Source organism: Phycodurus eques, chromosome 23 (assembly GCF_024500275.1).
Source record: "Phycodurus eques isolate BA_2022a chromosome 23, UOR_Pequ_1.1, whole genome shotgun sequence".
In the NCBI taxonomy this organism is placed as follows: Eukaryota; Metazoa; Chordata; class Actinopteri; order Syngnathiformes; family Syngnathidae; genus Phycodurus; species Phycodurus eques.
In genome coordinates this window covers 1870582-1888638 of record NC_084547.1, presented here as the reverse complement: position 1 = coordinate 1888638, position 18057 = coordinate 1870582, and the positions used below count along the sequence as shown (strand labels likewise).

General features: G+C 50.6%; 2 protein-coding genes across 4 annotated transcripts; both read left to right on the top strand.

The window, feature by feature from the left end:
• Positions 1–297: 297 nt before the first annotated feature.
• Positions 298–6268, top strand: nfxl1 (nuclear transcription factor, X-box binding-like 1). Its single transcript, XM_061668898.1, has 25 exons — positions 298–368; positions 700–881; positions 948–1127; positions 1392–1501; positions 1583–1713; positions 1821–1865; positions 1933–2066; positions 2141–2226; positions 2655–2730; positions 2805–2902; positions 2986–3100; positions 3177–3301; positions 3393–3515; positions 3602–3692; positions 3765–3885; positions 3974–4130; positions 4229–4320; positions 4415–4436; positions 4509–4631; positions 4703–4857; positions 5075–5144; positions 5287–5391; positions 5461–5541; positions 5614–5667; positions 5731–6268. The coding sequence occupies exons 2-25, from the start codon at positions 740–742 to the stop codon at positions 5944–5946; spliced, it is 2652 nt and encodes an 883-aa protein (XP_061524882.1). The 5' UTR covers positions 298–368; positions 700–739; the 3' UTR covers positions 5947–6268.
• Positions 6257–18055, top strand: corin (corin, serine peptidase). 3 transcript variants are annotated; one of them, XM_061668896.1, is made up of 24 exons: positions 6257–6338; positions 7635–7779; positions 8326–8544; positions 8811–8922; positions 8980–9084; positions 9146–9342; positions 9650–9763; positions 9848–9946; positions 10074–10184; positions 10259–10381; positions 10515–10586; positions 10720–10951; positions 11563–11705; positions 11786–11893; positions 11977–12090; positions 12579–12689; positions 12762–12885; positions 13255–13383; positions 13568–13617; positions 13698–13884; positions 14558–14720; positions 14803–14911; positions 15784–15917; positions 16536–18055. In XM_061668896.1, the coding sequence occupies exons 1-24, from the start codon at positions 6294–6296 to the stop codon at positions 16719–16721; spliced, it is 3132 nt and encodes a 1043-aa protein (XP_061524880.1). In that variant the 5' UTR covers positions 6257–6293; the 3' UTR covers positions 16722–18055. The 3 variants fall into 3 exon arrangements, with proteins under 3 accessions (XP_061524880.1, XP_061524879.1, XP_061524881.1); XM_061668895.1 differs by having other exon boundaries at positions 9839–9946; XM_061668897.1 differs by lacking the exons at positions 14803–14911; positions 15784–15917; positions 16536–18055 and having other exon boundaries at positions 9839–9946; positions 14533–14571.
• The last annotated feature ends 2 nt before the right edge of the window (positions 18056–18057 follow it).

Genomic DNA, 18057 nt, shown 5'->3' with positions numbered 1-18057 from the left:
GTCCAATTCAGAGACGACTAAAAAACCAAATCATTCCCTTTCAAATTTTGCCCATCTTGTGTCCCAAACCAAGTCTTGCTATGTCATTTATGTCCCAGTTCTGTTGCCAAATGTCTTGCATTTTATTTGTATTTTATTTAATTTTTTTTATATTCATACTTACTTTACGGGATTTCGAGGGAAATTGAGTTCAATGTGACAGCGTGTCTCGCCAAAATATCTGCATTCTCTACTGCTGTTTCTCGACGAGTCATGGGATTTGTAGTCCTCCCTCCCACCCACTCCACGTTTGGCTGCAAATGGACTACGACTCCCAGCATGCAGCGCGAATTGGTGCGCGTGGCTGCTGCAAACGAAAGCGAACAAAGGTTCGTTCACCTCCTCTTAAGTGTCTTTTCCTTTATGTTTTCGGATAACGCGCTCGACTCGATATTTATTTACATTTTGGTGTCCCATAGTAACCTTCACGTTGCTTTTTGGGAGCTTCCGCCCGTCTTCGTGACACTTAGCTAGCCGGCTTTTTAGCTTGTGCTAACTTCTCGGAAGTCTTGTATTCATGGAGCACTTCTATCGTCATATGACACCTGGCTAAACAATGATCATCATCACCATTATTATTATTATTATAACTGTCTTTATTAATATTTAATATGCAGTCGAAGTGGCGTATGAACAGGTCAACAACTCCATTTTGTGCAGGAGGTAAGCTTGAACGTGGGACTTTGCCCTCGTGGCTGCCATGGAGCCAGCCTGGAGGCCTCAGGGCAGGGGGCGTGGCCGGAAGCAGGATGCTCCAGGAGAAAGGGTGCGAGAGAGGCCCGGAAGTGGCGCAGGAAGAGGAGCGAGGGCCAAGACGACGGTGCCGCCCGAAGCTCGGCACGGTGAGTGCGATGACGCTAAAAAGCTTTAGCCGTGCGCTGACCCACTTCCCGCGGGCCGGCGGACAGGCGCTTCCGGGCCGGCCAGGTTCGAGGAGATCCGCAAGTCCAACCAGGTCGCCGTGGAGAGACTGATGGAGCGCCACACCGGCTGCTCCTCTGAGGATGACGACGATGAGGATGACGACGAAGAGCACAAGGATGCGCGCGTTCTGGAGTCCACCTTCACCGCATATGCCAGTCATACAGGTGAGCCATGTCAAATGGGTCTTGTGTGCGTGATTTTACTCTTGACCAGATGGACTTCTTACATAATGCCACAAATATGAACAACCATTTTTTTTTTCCTTTTTGCTATTTAACGTTCCAGTTCTGCTGTAATTTGACATACATTCATATTTAAAAGAAAAACTTACACCAAATAATTCCCGATGTATGGGTGGAAACACTCCAGAAAATATGAGAAGGGTTGGCCAGCAGTCAGTCTGAACGTGCAATGACGTCCGTGTGCAGGTGGCGACGTCACAGGCCTGCAAAGAACGGGTCAGTACGTCAGCGAGCTCTTCACGTCCGGAGCTCTCACCTGCCTCATCTGCATCGCCTCGGTGAAGAGGACGCAGCCGGTGAGGACGGGGAAGGGGCTTTCGTTGGGTCAGGTGACACCTCCGCCTCGCTAAAGTCTACCCTTCCTTCCCCCCATCCAGGTGTGGAGCTGCTCCGGCTGTTTCTCCCTCTTTCATCTTCCGTGCATCCAGAAGTGGGCCAGGGACTCTGTGTTCTTGCTCTGCTCGGCCACAGACGAAGACTTTGGGCGCAAGCAGCATCCGTGGCCCTGGTGAGTCCTGTGGGGGGGTAAACAAAAATACTTTTTCTGAGAGAATACTTGAAAGAAATCATGTCGATGCTATTTCTCTTCATTTGTGTGTTCATTTTCCTGCGCAGTCCCAAGTGTCGGGCTGAGTACTCCCACGCCGACACGCCCGCCAGGTAAGCAACCGCAATGGCGCGCATGGTGAGCGTCCCATGGACATGATTGTGTGCGTGTTGTGTTCAGGTACATGTGCTACTGTGGGAAGCTTCAGGATCCTCCCGCCGATCCCTGGTTAGCGCCTCACTCGTGCGGCGGAGTGTGTCACAAGGAGCTGAAACCTTCCTGTGGACACGCATGTCTGCTGCTGTGTCACCCTGGTAACCACACACACTCTCGCGCTCTTTCTCCATTTGTCCTTAAGTCAACTTCCTGTCTGTCCTTTTGTCCTTAGGTCCCTGCCCGCCGTGTCCCAAGATGGTGTCCGTTTCCTGCTTATGCGGCAAAGCTAAGCCCCTGCCCCGGCGCTGCAGCAACAAGGTGCGCAGATGCGCATTTTCTTTTTTTGGTTTTTCCCATTCTTTTTTATTTAATAGGGTAATGTTTTTGTATTTAAAAAAAAAAAAAATACAATCGCTTCCAGCATTGTTTTCCAACGTTAACATTTTCATACTTTTCTTGGAGCAGAGTCTAAAATATCTTACGTGTTTCCAGCAGTGTTCCCTCCAGATCATTGAATTGGTTGACGACCATTGGACGCTCCAAATGTCTCGCCATGCTTCCTCTGCTAATTTTCTATCTGCCTCCTTTTCCCACTTTTCTTTGCTTTATATAGTATATGGTACTTTAATTCTTGGCATGCAAGAGAGCAATGTATAGTTTAGATATGGATATAACAGACAGACATTTTCAAAAACTACACTTTCACAGCGCCACACTTTCCCCCCCCCTCTCTCTCTCTCTTCCAGGCTTGGTCATGCCAGCAGCCGTGCGGGAAGTTGTTGCCATGTCGACAACACAAATGTTCCCAGCCGTGTCACTCAGGTACACACGCGTGAGGTAGCCAATGGCGTCTTTTTCTGCTTCCTGTACATTCACCATGTGTTTGTGTGTGTCAGAGTGTTCCCCTTGTCCCAGAGTCAGCATTCAGAAGTGTGTGTGCGGTCGGCAAAAATCGGAGAGACCCTGCGACGGGCCTAAGTGGAAGTGCGAAGGGGTACGCGGAAGCCTGGCCACTTTATTAGGAGCAGCCAGTCGCCCCCAAAATGTCTGACCGTGTTCCCTTGACCTGTTCCTCAGGTGTGCGGCGCCATCCTCTCGTGTGGGAATCACACCTGTGAGCGCGTGTGCCACGACGCACTCTGCCCACCGTGCCCCCGCTCGCTCAGCAGATCGTGTCCCTGCGGCAGGAACAGTGAGAGACACGCGCACACACTTTTGAGTCCTGTGGGGTGGACAGTTTCCAGTAAATTTCTTCGTGTGCATCACAGAGTCCAGCCTGCCGTGCACGGAGGAAGTGCCACTGTGTGGTGACACGTGTGATCGCCCCCTGTCGTGCGGGAAGCACACCTGCTCCATGAGGTGTCACCGCGGGAATTGCGACACCTGCCGACAGGTAATGCGCGCGTACAAACGTGCGTGCTGTGCTGATGTTGACCTGCTGTTGTGTGTGTGTGTGTGTGTGTGTGCGCGCGCACGCATGTCAGGAGGTGGAGAAGGAGTGCCGTTGCGGGAAATACAGGAAGCTGATGGCGTGTCACAAAGACTATTTGTGTGAGTCCAAATGTTCAAAGAGCAGAAGCTGCCAGAAACACCCGTGTCGGAGGAAGGTGAGTCGCCGTCCACGTGCTCGTGCCCGTGCGCAGCCGCACTCAGCCACCGCTCATCCACCTTCCCCTCCCGCCCCGTGTGGCAGTGTTGCCCCGGCAACTGCCCCCCGTGTGACCAGATCTGCGCTCGGACTCTGGGATGTCGCAACCACAAATGTCCGTCCGTGTGTCACCAAGGTAACGCACTTTGACTGTGATGTACGTGCATGTGTGCGTGCACGCGTCTGATGCGCCCCCCTGCACCGCCAGGAAGTTGTTACCCGTGTCCACAGACGGTGGACGTCAAGTGCGCGTGCGGCGCCGCCTCCTTGACGGTGCCGTGCGGACGTGAGCGGAGCACCAAGCCTCCTCGCTGCAAGGAGATCTGCAGGTACGTCAACTTCGCTCCCCGACTCGCTCGTCCAATCACAAATCACGCGCGAGTGACCTAACCCTCTCACCCGTGACGCCCGCCCTAGGTCTCCACCTTCCTGCCACCACGCTGCCAGAGAGCGCCACCGCTGCCACCCCGGGCCCTGCCCGCCCTGCTCGCAGCCCTGCCTTCTGCCTCTGGTCGGCTGCGCGCACACGTGCCCGCGGCCGTGCCACGACCGCGTTCTGCTCAAGTCCCAGCAGGTCGCGCGCACGTCCTTTGTCATTCGGAATGATCTTTGTCCCCCGTGTGGTGTGCGTCTCACCCGTAACGATCTTTGTCTCCCGATGGTGTGCCACAGGTGCAGTTGTCCGGGCCGTGGGAGCAGCGCTCAGAACCGGCCTTTGTGACCAAGGCCCTGCCCTGCCCCCCTTGTCAAGTGCCGCTACCAGTGTACGACACACGCATACGCACCTACCGACACCCAACGCAGAGACACGTACACACATTGATGCAAATGCATGTTTTGACTGTCTCTCTCTTCCAGCTCCTGTTTTGGAGAACACAAGGTAAGAATGTTTCTTCCGCACGCTTGCTCGTGACAATCTCCCGATGACGACGTCACGATGGCGGTTGTTCAGGTGAGCGCCGTGCCGTGTTGCCGCCGGGGCCGCTTCTCGTGCAAGGGGCCGTGCGGCCGACCGTTGAGCTGTGGCAACCACGCGTGCGGCAGGGAGTGCCACCTGCTGGACGACGGCAACAAGGTGAAGCGGCTAGCCGCTTTGTAACGCCGCGATCAATATTGAAATATCAATAGTGACGCCTGTGTCGCTAGTGCGACGACTGCGAGGAGGGCTGCTCCAAGCCCCGGCCAAGCCTTTGCCCCCACACCTGCCCGCTGCCCTGTCACGTTGGCGACTGCCCCCCTTGCCGCCAGATGATCCGCCAACGCTGCCATTGCAAGATGAGCACACTCTATGTGGAGTGCACGTGAGCATATGATGGACCTAGATAGTTCCGAAAAAAAATCCCCATTTAGTGATTCGAGAGTCGGGAATGAGTCCAAACGGAGTCGCTGCGTTTGGAATCACTCACGAAACCCGAATCATGAGATAGCGATAAAGTTGACACTAGGGCTAAATTGATGAATCCAATACTCCCTAGTCGCTATCTCGGTGTGGTGATGATGTCATCGCCTGTATCGCAGGAAGATGACGACGGCCGACGAGGAGACAAGGATGGCGTTCGGCTCGTGTAGCAACCAGTGTCCCAAAGAGGTACGCGCGTCTCGCCCGGCCGCCATCTTGTTGGGTGCGGCCCAACGGGATGGGTGGCGACGTGGCCGCCTGCACTTCAGGAAGAAGAAGACTCTTGAGGCTCAGCTGCTAGACGTGTGTGTGTGTGTGTGTGTGTGTGTAGCTGAGCTGCGGTCATCGCTGCAAGAAGGTGTGTCATCCGGGGGTGTGTGGGGCCAAATGTCATCAGAAGGTCAAGCTGCGATGTCCCTGCAGGAGGATCAAAAAGGTACAAAACGGCCGCCGTATTTTCCCACGCGTCTCTTGTCACCTCATTGTTGCGTCGCGTGTCTCACAGGAGCTTGCGTGCGCGATGGCGTCAGGCTGTGTTGTCGAGTGTGATGACAACTGCGTTGAACAACAGAGGAAAGTCAGCCAGGTGAACACACATGCACACACACACGCACACACACACACTTGCACACACTAATGCGTGCGTGTATGCGTCCAGCTCAAGGAGGCAGAGCAGAAAGCTGCGGAGGAAGAGGAGCAGCGGAGACGTCAGGTGAGGATGAAGGAGGGGGGGTCACCTCCCGCCGCCACGCTAAGCTAATGTGTGTGCGTCTAGGAGGAGCTGGAGGCGTTCACAAAGCGCCGAGGAGGGCGCCGCGCCAAGAAGCGAGGGCGGCGGGACGGGGAGGACGAGGAGGACGGCGGCCGGACGGGACGCTGGCGGAGGTGCGCTGTACTCGTCCTCGTCCCGCTGGGCGGCGCCGTGCTGTCGCTCGCCGCCTACTTGCTTCTGAGCTCGGCCGAAGACGCCGGCGGGGTGACGGTTTCGTAGGCGGTCACATTATGATGTCATAGGCGGTCGTGGCACTTGATGATGATGTCATGGGAAAAATCTAACCATTTGATTTGACAAATAAAGTCTGTATGATGACCGGTCCCTGTTGATGATTGTCACTTGAGTCGGGTTCTGCATCTTGTATGTGCTTTGTTTGTTTGTGTTTGTGGTTGTGTGTGTGTGTGTGTGTGTGTCTGTAAGTCTGTGCGGTCACGTGCCCACTCGAGAGGGAGAGAGAAGAGAGAGAGGGGGAGAGAGAGGAGGAGGAGGCGGGCCCAGCAGTGGGTCTGTCGCGGCCGCAGACTTCAGTTGGCGCGTTCCGGCGGAGGCGGCAGAGGAAGGTCATGCGCTCGTGGCCGCTTGTCACCTTCAGCGCAGGAACGGACACGGTGAGTGTGCTCGCGCGCGTGCCCATGTGGCATTCGTCAGCGCAGGGAATTAAACCAGAAGCAGACCAAAAAAAAAAAGGGGGTGGGGGGTCCACCAGTATCGACTTGTGACTTGCGCTAATTGCCTCGTGTGACTTTTAAGTCTTGTCTAGCTCCGCCCCGTGTGGTGATGTCATTATTTAAGGGCAGGGTTAAACAAAGTATGGGCCGGGGTCCACGTGCTGGCCCCTCTGATCATGTAAATGGTCAAGAATATAGTATTCAACTACTTTTCCTAGAATCTGTTTAAATGTAACTATTTTTTAATTTATTCGTACAGATATTAAATTCTTATCAAAGGAGACTCGTGTCTGACAAATAGTTACAGGTTTAGTGAAGGGAGCAATGGTGTACTTGGAGTGGAAGAGATCTTATTTATGATTGTGTTATTGTTTTGTGTACGTCACATTGTTCATTTTTTTGGGATGTATTTGGATTTGTTTTTATTTTGCCTTGTTTTACTGTGCTGTCTGCAGCCAGGTCAGCATTGGAAAAGAGAATCTGTTCTCAAATGGAGGTTAAAAAAAAAAAAAAAGAAAACGAATACAAATTATAAGTTCATTATAGACAATTTTTTGTATTTGTTTTGCAAATAAAACAATTGTCAACTGTTCTTAACATCTAATGTATTTATTGTATAAGTGGTTCATTAATTTGTAAAATATTTGCAAAATAAACCATTTCGTGTCCATATTTTACATGTATTAAATGGGTTGATTGTAATTTTTTTTTTTAAATAAGTAAATAATCTATAGATGTTTAAAATTTAACTTGATCATGTAATTGGTTGATTGAACTGCTGCTGAGGAAAATATCAGTAAAGCGTTCCATTATTACACATTTAATTTATATATTGTTTTCTATGTATAGACAACCTGTTTTAGTTAATTACATAATTAGTTAATTTTATAAATATCAAAAGCAACTTGGCTATGTTATTCTTTAAAGTACTTTGTTGGTTACATTTTAAAAAGTACAAATGTGAATTATTTCATTAGTAAACTAATATAGTTCATGTATTTTACACATTGGAGCTTTATGACCCAGATGTGTCTTTTTATGATCCAGAAACATCTTTCTATTTTCCACTTGCTCGAAAGCACATCAATTTCCTGGTAGAAAACGGACTTGTGTTCACTCCTACCCTGTTATAAACCCAACATTTGTGTCCTCCTCGTGCAGTCACGTTGTCTCGATGTCGTAAAAATGTGAGTTTTTGTCCAAAACGACCTGCGCTACCCCTTTGTGCTCCCACAGGTGACCGGCGGAGTAACTGAAAGCGGGATGGGCGAGGAGGTGTGTCCTCACAAGCCACAGACACCTGGTCGCCTCCGTCTCGTTTACGTCCTACTTCCTGTCGCCAGCCTGCTGGGCGGCGTCATCCTCGTGCTCGCACTTACCGGTATTCACACACCCGTGGAGTTATTTCTGACATGTTGGTTAACGGGTGGACTACACAAAACGTGCGTGTGTGAGCGGTCCCCATGACAACTAGAAGGCGTCGACCAATCGGGCGGAATGTCAAATATTTACTCGGATCATAAAACATCTTGTCAGCTTTTCTGCATCTTCATCTCCTCCTTGTCTTCTATCAAGCTACAAATGTGTGTGTGTGTTTTTTTGCCGCTGACCTTGAGACAACTTTGAAAGGCGTGATGAGCACACAAACATTCCGGCTTTAGTGTTGAAAACTAACCCTGGCACTTGTTGGGGTGGGGGGCTTCTCGGTTGATTGTTATTATTAGCCGACGTGTGAGTGAGCGAGCGAGACGTGTAACCGGGGTCACCATGGTAACCAGATCCCTCCGACACTATTCATAGACGTGCATGCTCGTGTATTTAAAGTGAACCAATCGAAAGGCTCCTTGACCATGCAGGCACATATGCACTGAAGTTGTGAAACAGTTTTTTGGTTGTTGTTGATTATGTGCATGTGGTCTTGCCTCAGGTGTGATTGGCGGCCGTGTCTCGGACTCCAGCCCCCTCCCTTCCCCCGAGCCGATGGCTGACAGGGAAGCTGGTTACCGTGGCAACAGTACAAGCCCCTCCCCCCTGGCAGATGCATCTCAAGCCCCGCCCATTCTGCCAATCTCGACGGCCGCCGAATTGCTGACATCCGTCACCTCGCTGAGCTCCACCTGGCTGGCCACCGCTGCGCCGGACGCAGGTTAGCGTGTGTGTGTGTGTGTGTGTGTGTGTGTGTGTGTGTGTGTGGAGATATTTAAAAACCAATTGTGCAGCAACACATTTAATATTCTCTCTGCTCTGCGAAAAAGAAGACTAATGTAACGCGAGTTTAGTTTTCTTCATGTTCTCCCATCAAATCTATTTGTATTGTATGTTTACTTGTGTTGTATCCATTCAATGTCCATTGAAGAAAGCATGAAATCATGATGCACCAACTGTTTAATCAAAAATGGGTCATGTGTGCAGGCGGTTGTCAGCCACTGGCGGAGCCTCAGTGTCACATGTTGCCATACAACCAAACATGGCTGTCCTCTGCCGCCGCCGTGGTGAAGAGTTCCGAGGTGGACATGTTGCTAAGGTAACGGCAGACGGGGGATGGGCGTGAGTTCGGGAAGTGACGTGGTGTGTGTCGCAGGTTCTTCAGCTACCTGAGCAGACTGTCCTGCTACAAACACATCATGCTGTTCGGCTGCTCTCTGGCCCTGCCGCAGTGTTTCCATGACAACAACGCTCAGCACAGGTAGCCCCGTGATGCCCCGCTCGCCACATCCCAGAATAGTCGCTCACCCGCTCACCCACAGGTGGGTGTTGTTGCCGTGCGCGTCCTTCTGTGAGGCAGCAAGGGAAGGTTGCGAGCCCGTTCTGCAGATGTTCAACGCCTCCTGGCCCGACTTCCTGCGCTGCTCCCAGTTTAGCCACGCCACTTCCTCCTCCTCCTCCTTGACCTCCGCAACACCCCCCGCCTGCTACACACCCCGACAGGCTGTGGGCAAACCCTGTGAGTAGTCGGCATGTCGATTGGTCCACACCGAGATAGTGACTAGGGAGTATTGGATTAATTATTTTAGCCCTAGTGACAACTCTAAATTGCCCAAAGGTGTGAATGTGAGTGCAAATGGATGTTTGTTTGTGTGCGCCCTGGGATTGGCTGGCAACCAGTTCATGGTGTACCCCGCCTCCTGCCCGACGGCAGCTGGGATAGGCTCCAGCACGCCCGCGACCCTAGTGAGGAGACGCGGCTCAGAAAATGGATGCATGGATGGATGTTTGGTGATGTCATGTGATACGCTCTGATTGGCCAACAGCGGCGTGCGGCGAGAAGGATGACTTCCTGTGCGCCACAGGGATTTGTGTCCCTCAGAAGCTGGTGTGCAATGGCCACAACGACTGCGACGACTGGAGCGACGAGGCGCACTGCGGTGAGCACACACACGCACGTATGCTTGAAACGTGGTCATCGTGGTCTGCCTCACACTGATGACATCGTCGTTCAGTGTGTTCAGACACGGAGTTCCGCTGCTCGACGGGCCGCTGCCTGGCGCCGCTTCTGCTGTGCGACGGCTACGACGACTGCGGAGACCTTAGCGACGAACTCGACTGTGGTGAGAGAGCGCACGTGAAACCGTGCTTCTAAAAACTGGGGTTCGGTTCTGTTTAATGAGCATTAGGATCATGAAAGGGTCAACATTTCAAAAACCTCTGCGCCAGGCTAACTGACTGTTTTGTCAGTTTGCGATACGTCGCGGGACCATCGCTGTGGCGACGGCCGCTGCGTCTCCAGGGATTGGCTCTGTGACGGCGACCACGATTGTCTGGACAAAAGCGACGAGCTCAACTGCTGTGAGTTGCTGGAGTGACGACGGCCCCACCACTCAAATTGCGGGAATGACTCACCTGTCTGTGCGGGTGTGCAGCATGTCAGAGCCAGGGTCTTTGGGAATGCCGTAACGGCCAGTGTATTCCTCCAGCGTTCCGTTGTGACGGCGAAGACGACTGCAAAGATGGCAGCGACGAAGAGCCTTGCATGCGCGATCACAGTAAGTCGTCCGGTTGGCAACAGGCTGCCTTTGTGTGTGTGTGTGTGTGTGTGTGTGTGTCTCTCACTCTCTCAGTGTGTGTGTGTGTGTGTGTGTATGTGTGTGGTTGTTTGTGTGTGTGCGTGCGCGCCAGCTCACACCGTATGCCCCACGGCTCAGCCCGGCTGCACAACCACTTCCTGTGATGCGCGGCACAACAATTGCTGTAAGTCTTTGACAAATGTTTTTTCAATTTGACTTTTGGTTATGCGGTTGACTTTCGTTAACTACGTAAACCTCAGTTGAAGGCGAAGGTTTGTATCTCCTTTGACTCCCTCCTCCCCTTTTGGGCATGTCAGCCAGCTGTGAGCCAATCAGCTTGGAGCTGTGTATGAACCTGCCCTACAACCACACGCGCTTCCCCAACTTCCTGGGTCACGTGTCGCAGCGGGAGAGCTCCGTATCGTGGGAGTCGTCGCTGTTCCCGGCGCTGGTGCAGACGGGCTGCTACCAGTACCTCATGTTCTACGCTTGCACACTACTCGTACCCAAGTGTGACCCGCTCAGCCTGAGCACCGTACCACCTTGCAGGTGAGTGCATGTCAAACCTGTCCTCTTCCGTTCCTTGGTCATGCAGTATGGTGGAGCAGTATACCTTTTTTGGTAGTTGGATATCCTCTTCAAATTAGATAGGACAGGACAGGGGTTGTGAGCCAGGCAGTGTTACACCGTGAGATGAAGGGACGCAGCGTGCAGTAAATAAGACAGGATGGGAAAGGACAGCACAGTACAGGGGTAGTGAGCCACGCAATGTTACACCATGTTTAAAAAAAATAGATGCAAGTATGACTGGATGGTTAAGAACAGGACAGGATGCGACAGTCCAGAGACCGTGAATTATGCTGTGCTACACAATTTAAGGTAGGGACACAACAAGTAGCAAATCAAACTGGATGGGACAGGGTAGGTTAACATAGGAAATGACATGATGGGACGCGGCAGGATTGGACAGGGATGACAGGGGTAGTGACCCAGGCAGTGCTACATCATGTGAAGAAGGGACGCAACAAGGATAGGACAGTGAAGGACACCGCAGGAAGGGACAGGGCAGGAAAGGGGTAGTTAACCAGGCGTTGCTACCGGTGTGTGGTGGGAGAGTCTCAGCAATGTGATTACTCCCCGTATCCCCCCCCCCCATGCAGGTCTCTGTGTCGCACAGCCAAGGAGAAATGCGAGTCGGTGCTTGGCATCGTGGGATTGCAGTGGCCAGACGACTCGGACTGCGCTCAGTTTCCTGAAGAGGGCAGCGGCTCGGCGTGCCTCCTGCCCGAGGCCGGCGTGGACGGTGCGTGCATGTACGTGTTAGCATGTCATTTCCTGTACGCTCATTTCCTGTATGCGTTTGCCATGTCACCATGGCAACAGAGTGCTCCCCCAGTCACTTCAAGTGTCGCTCCGGACGTTGCGTCCTGGCCAGCAAGCGCTGCGATGGCCTCGCCGACTGCGATGACCGCAGCGACGAAGACCGCTGTGGTGAGACCTCAACCTGACGTTTGTGAAACAAGAGTCCTTGTTGTAGACACCTGTGCTGAAGTGTCTTTGCACGTACACGGTAGGCTGCACCGAGCGCGCTCTGTGGGAATGTCCTGGCAGTGGCGTTTGTATCAAGACCAGCATGATCTGTGACGGATTCCCAGACTGCCCCCTGCTGGCCGATGAGGTCAACTGCTGTGAGTCATTCCCGGCCTGTCTCGTGAGAAGTTGTGGTTTTTTACATTCTGGGTTCTAGACTCCAACTTGTAACTTCTAAGTTGTAGCGCCTCGCTTTCCAAGTTCTAGCAACTAAGTTTTCGCTTCTATTTTCTAGCTTTTAAGTTCTACTTTCTACAGTCTAGCTTCCAAAGACTAACGCCGACTTTCTCGTTCTACTTTCTCGCTTCAAGTTCAAGTTTCAAGGCTTAAGCTCCCAAGTTCTGACTTCCACGTTCAAGCTCCGACATTGTAACGTCTAAGCTCTAGCTTCTACGTTCTGACTTCCATTTTCTAGCTTCTTGCCTCTAGATTCTAATTTCCAGGCTCTATCTTTTAGCTACCGTGATTTCTTGTAGATAATGAGCATTTTTCCCCCCATAAAATTTTTCCCCCCCATTCACGCAGTGTGTGTGTGTGTGTGTGTGTGTGTGTGTGTGTGTATATATGTGTGTGTGTGTGTTGTTAGCGGCATGTGGAGATAACGAGTTGGCGTGCAACAATCACGAGTGCGTGCACAGGACACTGTGGTGTGATGGGAAGAAACACTGCACCGACGCCTCCGACGAGTGGGACTGTGGTAATCCTCGCACGCACCCACATCTACACACACAGACACACAGATGACTGAGTGTCGTGTTGTTGTGTGTAGTGTCTCTGAGCCAGTCGTCAGGTTCCATTGTGACTGTGTTGAGGACAGCCGACAGCTATCACGTGTGCGCAGACGAGTGGAACCAGCAGCTCAGCAAACTGACCTGTGACCAGTTGGGACTAGGGTAAGGTCAGTAGCACACACACATGCATGCACACACACAAACACACACATGGACACAGACACAGAGGCGCGCTTACCCACATGCACACAGACACAAATACACTACCAAAATGCACACACAAACACACGCATGAACACACACACAGAGGCCCGCTTACCCACATGCACACAGACACAAATACACAAACGAAAATGCACACAGATACACAAACACTCAGAGACAGACAGACAGACAAATAAACACACCTAAAGACGCCTGCACACACACACCTGCACACAAGTACTCACACACAGACACACTTACAAGGCTGATACACGCACGCGCACACGGGTGATGCAGTCCATCAGAGGCAGTGTGTCCCTGCTACAGGGTTCCCGCCTCCGTTTCCATGGTACCCGAGCATGGAGGTCCTCCAGGTCGCCGTCGCTGGTTACACGTTCATCCCGAGTGGAAGGAGAGGAAAGGCTTGTCTCTACAGGCGCGCCTCGAGAAGAGGAGGTGTGTGTGTGTGTGTGTGTGTGTGTGCATGCGTGCGAGCGAGTATAAGAAAGGTAGCCATTTTTGGCGAGGGTCAGGAAGTGAGTAAAGTGCTATTGCGAACATTAGCGTGTTCTCCATGTCTGATATTTGATTTTGTGCGTGTGTGTGTGTGTGTGTGTGTGCTTATGTGCGTGTGTGTCAGTCACTCATGTCATTCCGGCAGGCGAGTGTGTCTTGTCTGCGTCAGAGACGGTAAGCTTCATCAATCCCCCTGAGATTCTCCTCGGGACGCGTCAGCTGAGTCTACTTCCTGTTTCCTGTCTGACTGCCAGAATGCGGCCTGCGCCCGGCGGTGGGTGCGCAGCCCTCCAGGGAAAAGAGGATTCTGGGAGGCCGCGTGGCACGGCGGGGGGCGTGGCCTTGGCAGTGCTCCCTGCAGAGCGGTCAGAGCGGTCACGTGTGCGGCTGCGTCCTCATCGGCAGAAAGTGGGCTTTGACCGTTGCGCACTGCTTCGAGGGGTGAGACCATCGACATCATTTATACAAAGACACGAAGGTTACTCTGGTTAAGGATGTCACATGTCAGTCGCAAATCTTAACCGTAAAGTTTAAAGCAAGTCACAAATTATCAAAAGTCAAGCAAGTCGAGCTTCCATGTTGGAGTCTCTTCATTCATTAGCTTCCAAGTCTTTATTTCTCATGTCTAGCTTATAGAGTATGGCTTTTAGGCCCTAGTTTTTACATTCTCGCTTTCAAGTTCTAGCTTCTAAGTCCTAGCTTTTTGGTCCCCGAGTCTAGAGTCTAGGCTCTAGCTTAGTTCTAGCTTCAAGTCTAGCTTGTAAGTCTAGCTTCCAGGGTCTATCCTCTATGTTCTTCCGTACAAGTTCTGCCTTACAAGTCCTAGCTGCTAGGCTCTAAGCCTTGAAGTTCCAGTTTCTAGGCTCTCGCCTTTAGGTCATGCTTCAGAGTTCAAACTGACGAGTCTAGCATCTCGGTCTAGCTTTTAGGTTCTAGCTTCTAAATTCTAACTTCCAAGTTCTAGCATGTCTGCTCTAGCTTTTTGGTACTTTCTTCCAAGTACTACCTTCCAAGTCCTAGCTTCGTGGCTCTTCTGTCTAGGTTTTACTTTGTAGGCTCTAGACTTTATGTCTCTCGTCCAAATTCTAGCTTGTGCATGTGCGTGCATGTGTAGGAGAGAGAAGGCCCACCTGTGGAAAGTCCTCGTGGGTCTCAACAACTTGGACCATCCGGGCGTGCACAGTCAAAGGCACGGCGTGCGGGCCATCACAGTCCACCCGCGCTACAACCGTGCCGTGGTGGACTATGACATCAGCGTGGTGGAGTTGGACTCAGAGGTGAGCCATCCAGGAGGGTTGCAGTGGCTGGGGTGGCCTTGTCAGAGCTGCTGAGGCATTGTGGGATCATGTATGTCCCCAGGTGGACGAGACAGAATGGGTCCGGCCCGTGTGTCTTCCCAGACCCAATGAGATTCCCACTCCGGGCTCATACTGCTACATCACAGGATGGGGTCACATGGGCAACAGGAGTAAGTCTGAACCCTCACTTCCTCACGCTAGATTTTAAGTCCTAGCTTCCAAGTTCAACCCCATAAGTTCCAGCTTCTGAGTTTTAACATTAAAATGTTATCTTACAAGTCTAGCTTCCAAGGTAAAGCTTCTAAGATCTAGCCTCTCGGCTCTAGCTACTAAGTTGTAGTTCTTAGGCTCTTGCTTTTAGGTTTTCGCTTCCAAGTTCAATCTTTTAAATTCCCACTTGTGAGTTCTAGCTTCCGAGTTGTAACTTCTAGGTCTTGCTTCCAAGGTTGAGCTTCTAAGGTCCCATTTCTAGACTCTTACTTTGAGGTCCTAGCTTCCAAATGTTAACTTCCAGTACAAGCTTTGCTCTAGCTTTTTTATTTTAGCTTCCAAATTTGAGCTTCTCCGTTCGAGCTTCTGAGTTTTAACTTTTCCAGTCGAGCTTCCAACGTTAGGCTTCTAAGTGCACGTTTCTAGGCTCTAGCTTTTATGTACTACCTTCCAGGTTCTAGCCTCTGTGTCCTACCTTCTTAGAGCTAGCTTTTAGGCTTTGGTTTCTAAGTTGTAGCTTCTAGACTCTTGCTTTTAGGTTCTCGCTTCCAAGTCCTAATTTCTAGGCTTTAGCTTTTAAGTCATAGCTTCTAATTACGAGCCTCTACTTTTTATGTAGCTTCTTGTCTATAGCTTTTAAGTTCTTACTTCTAAGCTCTAGCTTTTAAATTCTAGCTTGCATGTCGTAACCTCTTGGCTCTAGCTTTTAGGTTGTAACTTCCAAGTATACTGTATAAGGCTCTAGTTTTTAGGTTCTGACTGAAAAGTCCTGGCTTTAAGGTTTAGCTTCCTAGTTCGCGCTGCTATTTTCTGTGTGCTGCTTCCTCCGCAGTGCCCTTCAAGCTGCAGGAAGGACAGGTTCGGATCATCTCCATGCCCCAGTGCCAGTCCTACTTCGACATGAAGACCATAACTCCCAGGATGCTTTGTGCTGGTTATGAGGCTGGGACCGTCGACTCCTGCATGGTAACCACCACTCACCTACAATTTATTGCCTCTAAGTCCTAGGGTCTAAATGTGAAATTCCAAGTCCTAACTTCGAGGCTGTAGCTTCTATTAGAAGTTCTAGACCTCTTGGGTCCGTTGAAAGGCGCTTGAGGAATCAAAATTATTATTATTTTTTGTATTGTCATTATCAAGTCTAGCTTCTGACTAGCTTCTTGGATCTATCGTAAAGGTTGTAGCTCTATTAGAGGCTCTAGCTTCTAAGTTTTAGCTTCTTGGCTCTAGCTTTTAGGTTAAAGCTTCTAAGTTCTATTCTCCAAGTATTAGCTTCCAATTGCTTGCCTGTCAGGTCTCGCATTTATCTTCAAGCTTCTAGTTTTTACCTCTCAGTTCTAGTTCTAGGCTCTAGCCATTAGGTTCAGCCTTTAGGTTCGAGCTTCTAAGTTCTTGCTTCCAAGTACTCTTTTCTAGGTTCTAGCCTCTAAGTGTAGTTTCTATGCTCTAGGTTTTAGGTTCCAGCTTCCAAATTCCAGCTTCCAAGTCCTATTTTCTAGGCTCTATCTTCGATGACGTCGGCCATTTTGAGGCCTATGTTGAGTAAGCCTTGATGCGAGCGCGGTGTGTTACTCCCATTTCCAGGGCGACAGCGGTGGTCCGCTGGTGTGTGAGGAATCGTCGGGGGGCCGCTGGACGCTGTTCGGCCTGACGTCCTGGGGCAGCGTTTGCTTTAGCAAAGTGCTGGGACCCGGCGTGTACAGCAACGTCAGCCACTTCACGCCGTGGATACGCCGGCAGATCTTCATGCGCACGTACCTGCCTGAATGATACGTGCCTCGCTTCCTGTTTGTGGAAGTGACGCTGCAGCGCACACACTGAGTCGACAGCGTTAGCCTCGATGCTAGCCGCTGGAACAATAACATGACATAAGATAACACATTAGCCCCTTTGAGCATTTATTTGACATCCTTGATATTCAGGTTAGGGTCCATGTACGAGTGCGCTCTAGTCAAGTAGAACGACGAGGGCACACTAGTAGAATGACAGTGTATTACCAGAAATGTTTTTTTCCCCCCCAACTAGTGCCACTTTTGGCCTGCTAGTACAACCTTAAGCTAGGATATTAAGCACATTGAATACTTATTGACTTGATATCCAGCTTTAGGTTCATGAACTAGTACGTTTTTGTCCTCACTAGTAAGGCAATTCAGTGTACTAGTGGAACAACTTGGCCGCACTGGTAAAGCAACTGTGTAATATGAGTAAGGTTTTTCCCACTAAAATTGGCACGAGTTCAACCTTAAAATGTATATCAAGGATCTCGAATAAATGCTTAAACAGCTTTCCACATGCTACTAGTATGCAATTGCACACTACTAGTGCGTAAATAGTTGGACTTTTCTGTTAAATGTCTGATATTTCTGCCATCTGCGAACTACTAGGACAACCACGTTAGTTGTGAGGCAAAACTTTACTAGTTGACAACTGTGTGCTCCTAATAATACTAGTGACATTATTAAATTCTATTAGTTAACATCTAGTGCTTCACTAGTAGTGCCAGTAGCACGTAGTTGTCAACTGGTGCACAATTTTGCCTCACGAGTAATGTAGTTGTCCTTACGAGCGTGCAGAATTGTCATACAGTAGGCTACTGGTAAGACAGTCGTTCTATGAGTGCACCCTCGTCGTTCAACTTAACTAGACCGTACTAGTAGATAGACCTTAAGCTGGTTATCAACTATACGAATTTAATGCTGAAACAGCTTTCCATAGCCCGCAGCTGCCGACAAGTAGAGGTTAGCGCCGTGGAATGTTGGTGATTATTCCTGTGTTTCGTAAATATTGTTGCTAGCTCAACTAGCCTAGCGCTGGCTGAAAGAAGCCCACAGTGAGACGATTCCCTCTGACGGGAATTCTGTGACTTGATGTTTGCTTCATTCCTTTGCATCCACATTCCCGCTAGTCGTCATTTGGAAGATTTGCTTTTTTTTCCAAGAATATTTTTCTACACTTTTTTGGTACATCACGTGTGTGTGTGTGTGTCTATGGGGGCAGAGGTCCTCCTGGGATGTCACTTCCTGCTTTCACATTCTGGAGAGCCATGTTAGAATGGAAGTGAATTTTTGTTTTTGTTTAATAACAATAAAGCTACACACACCTGCTC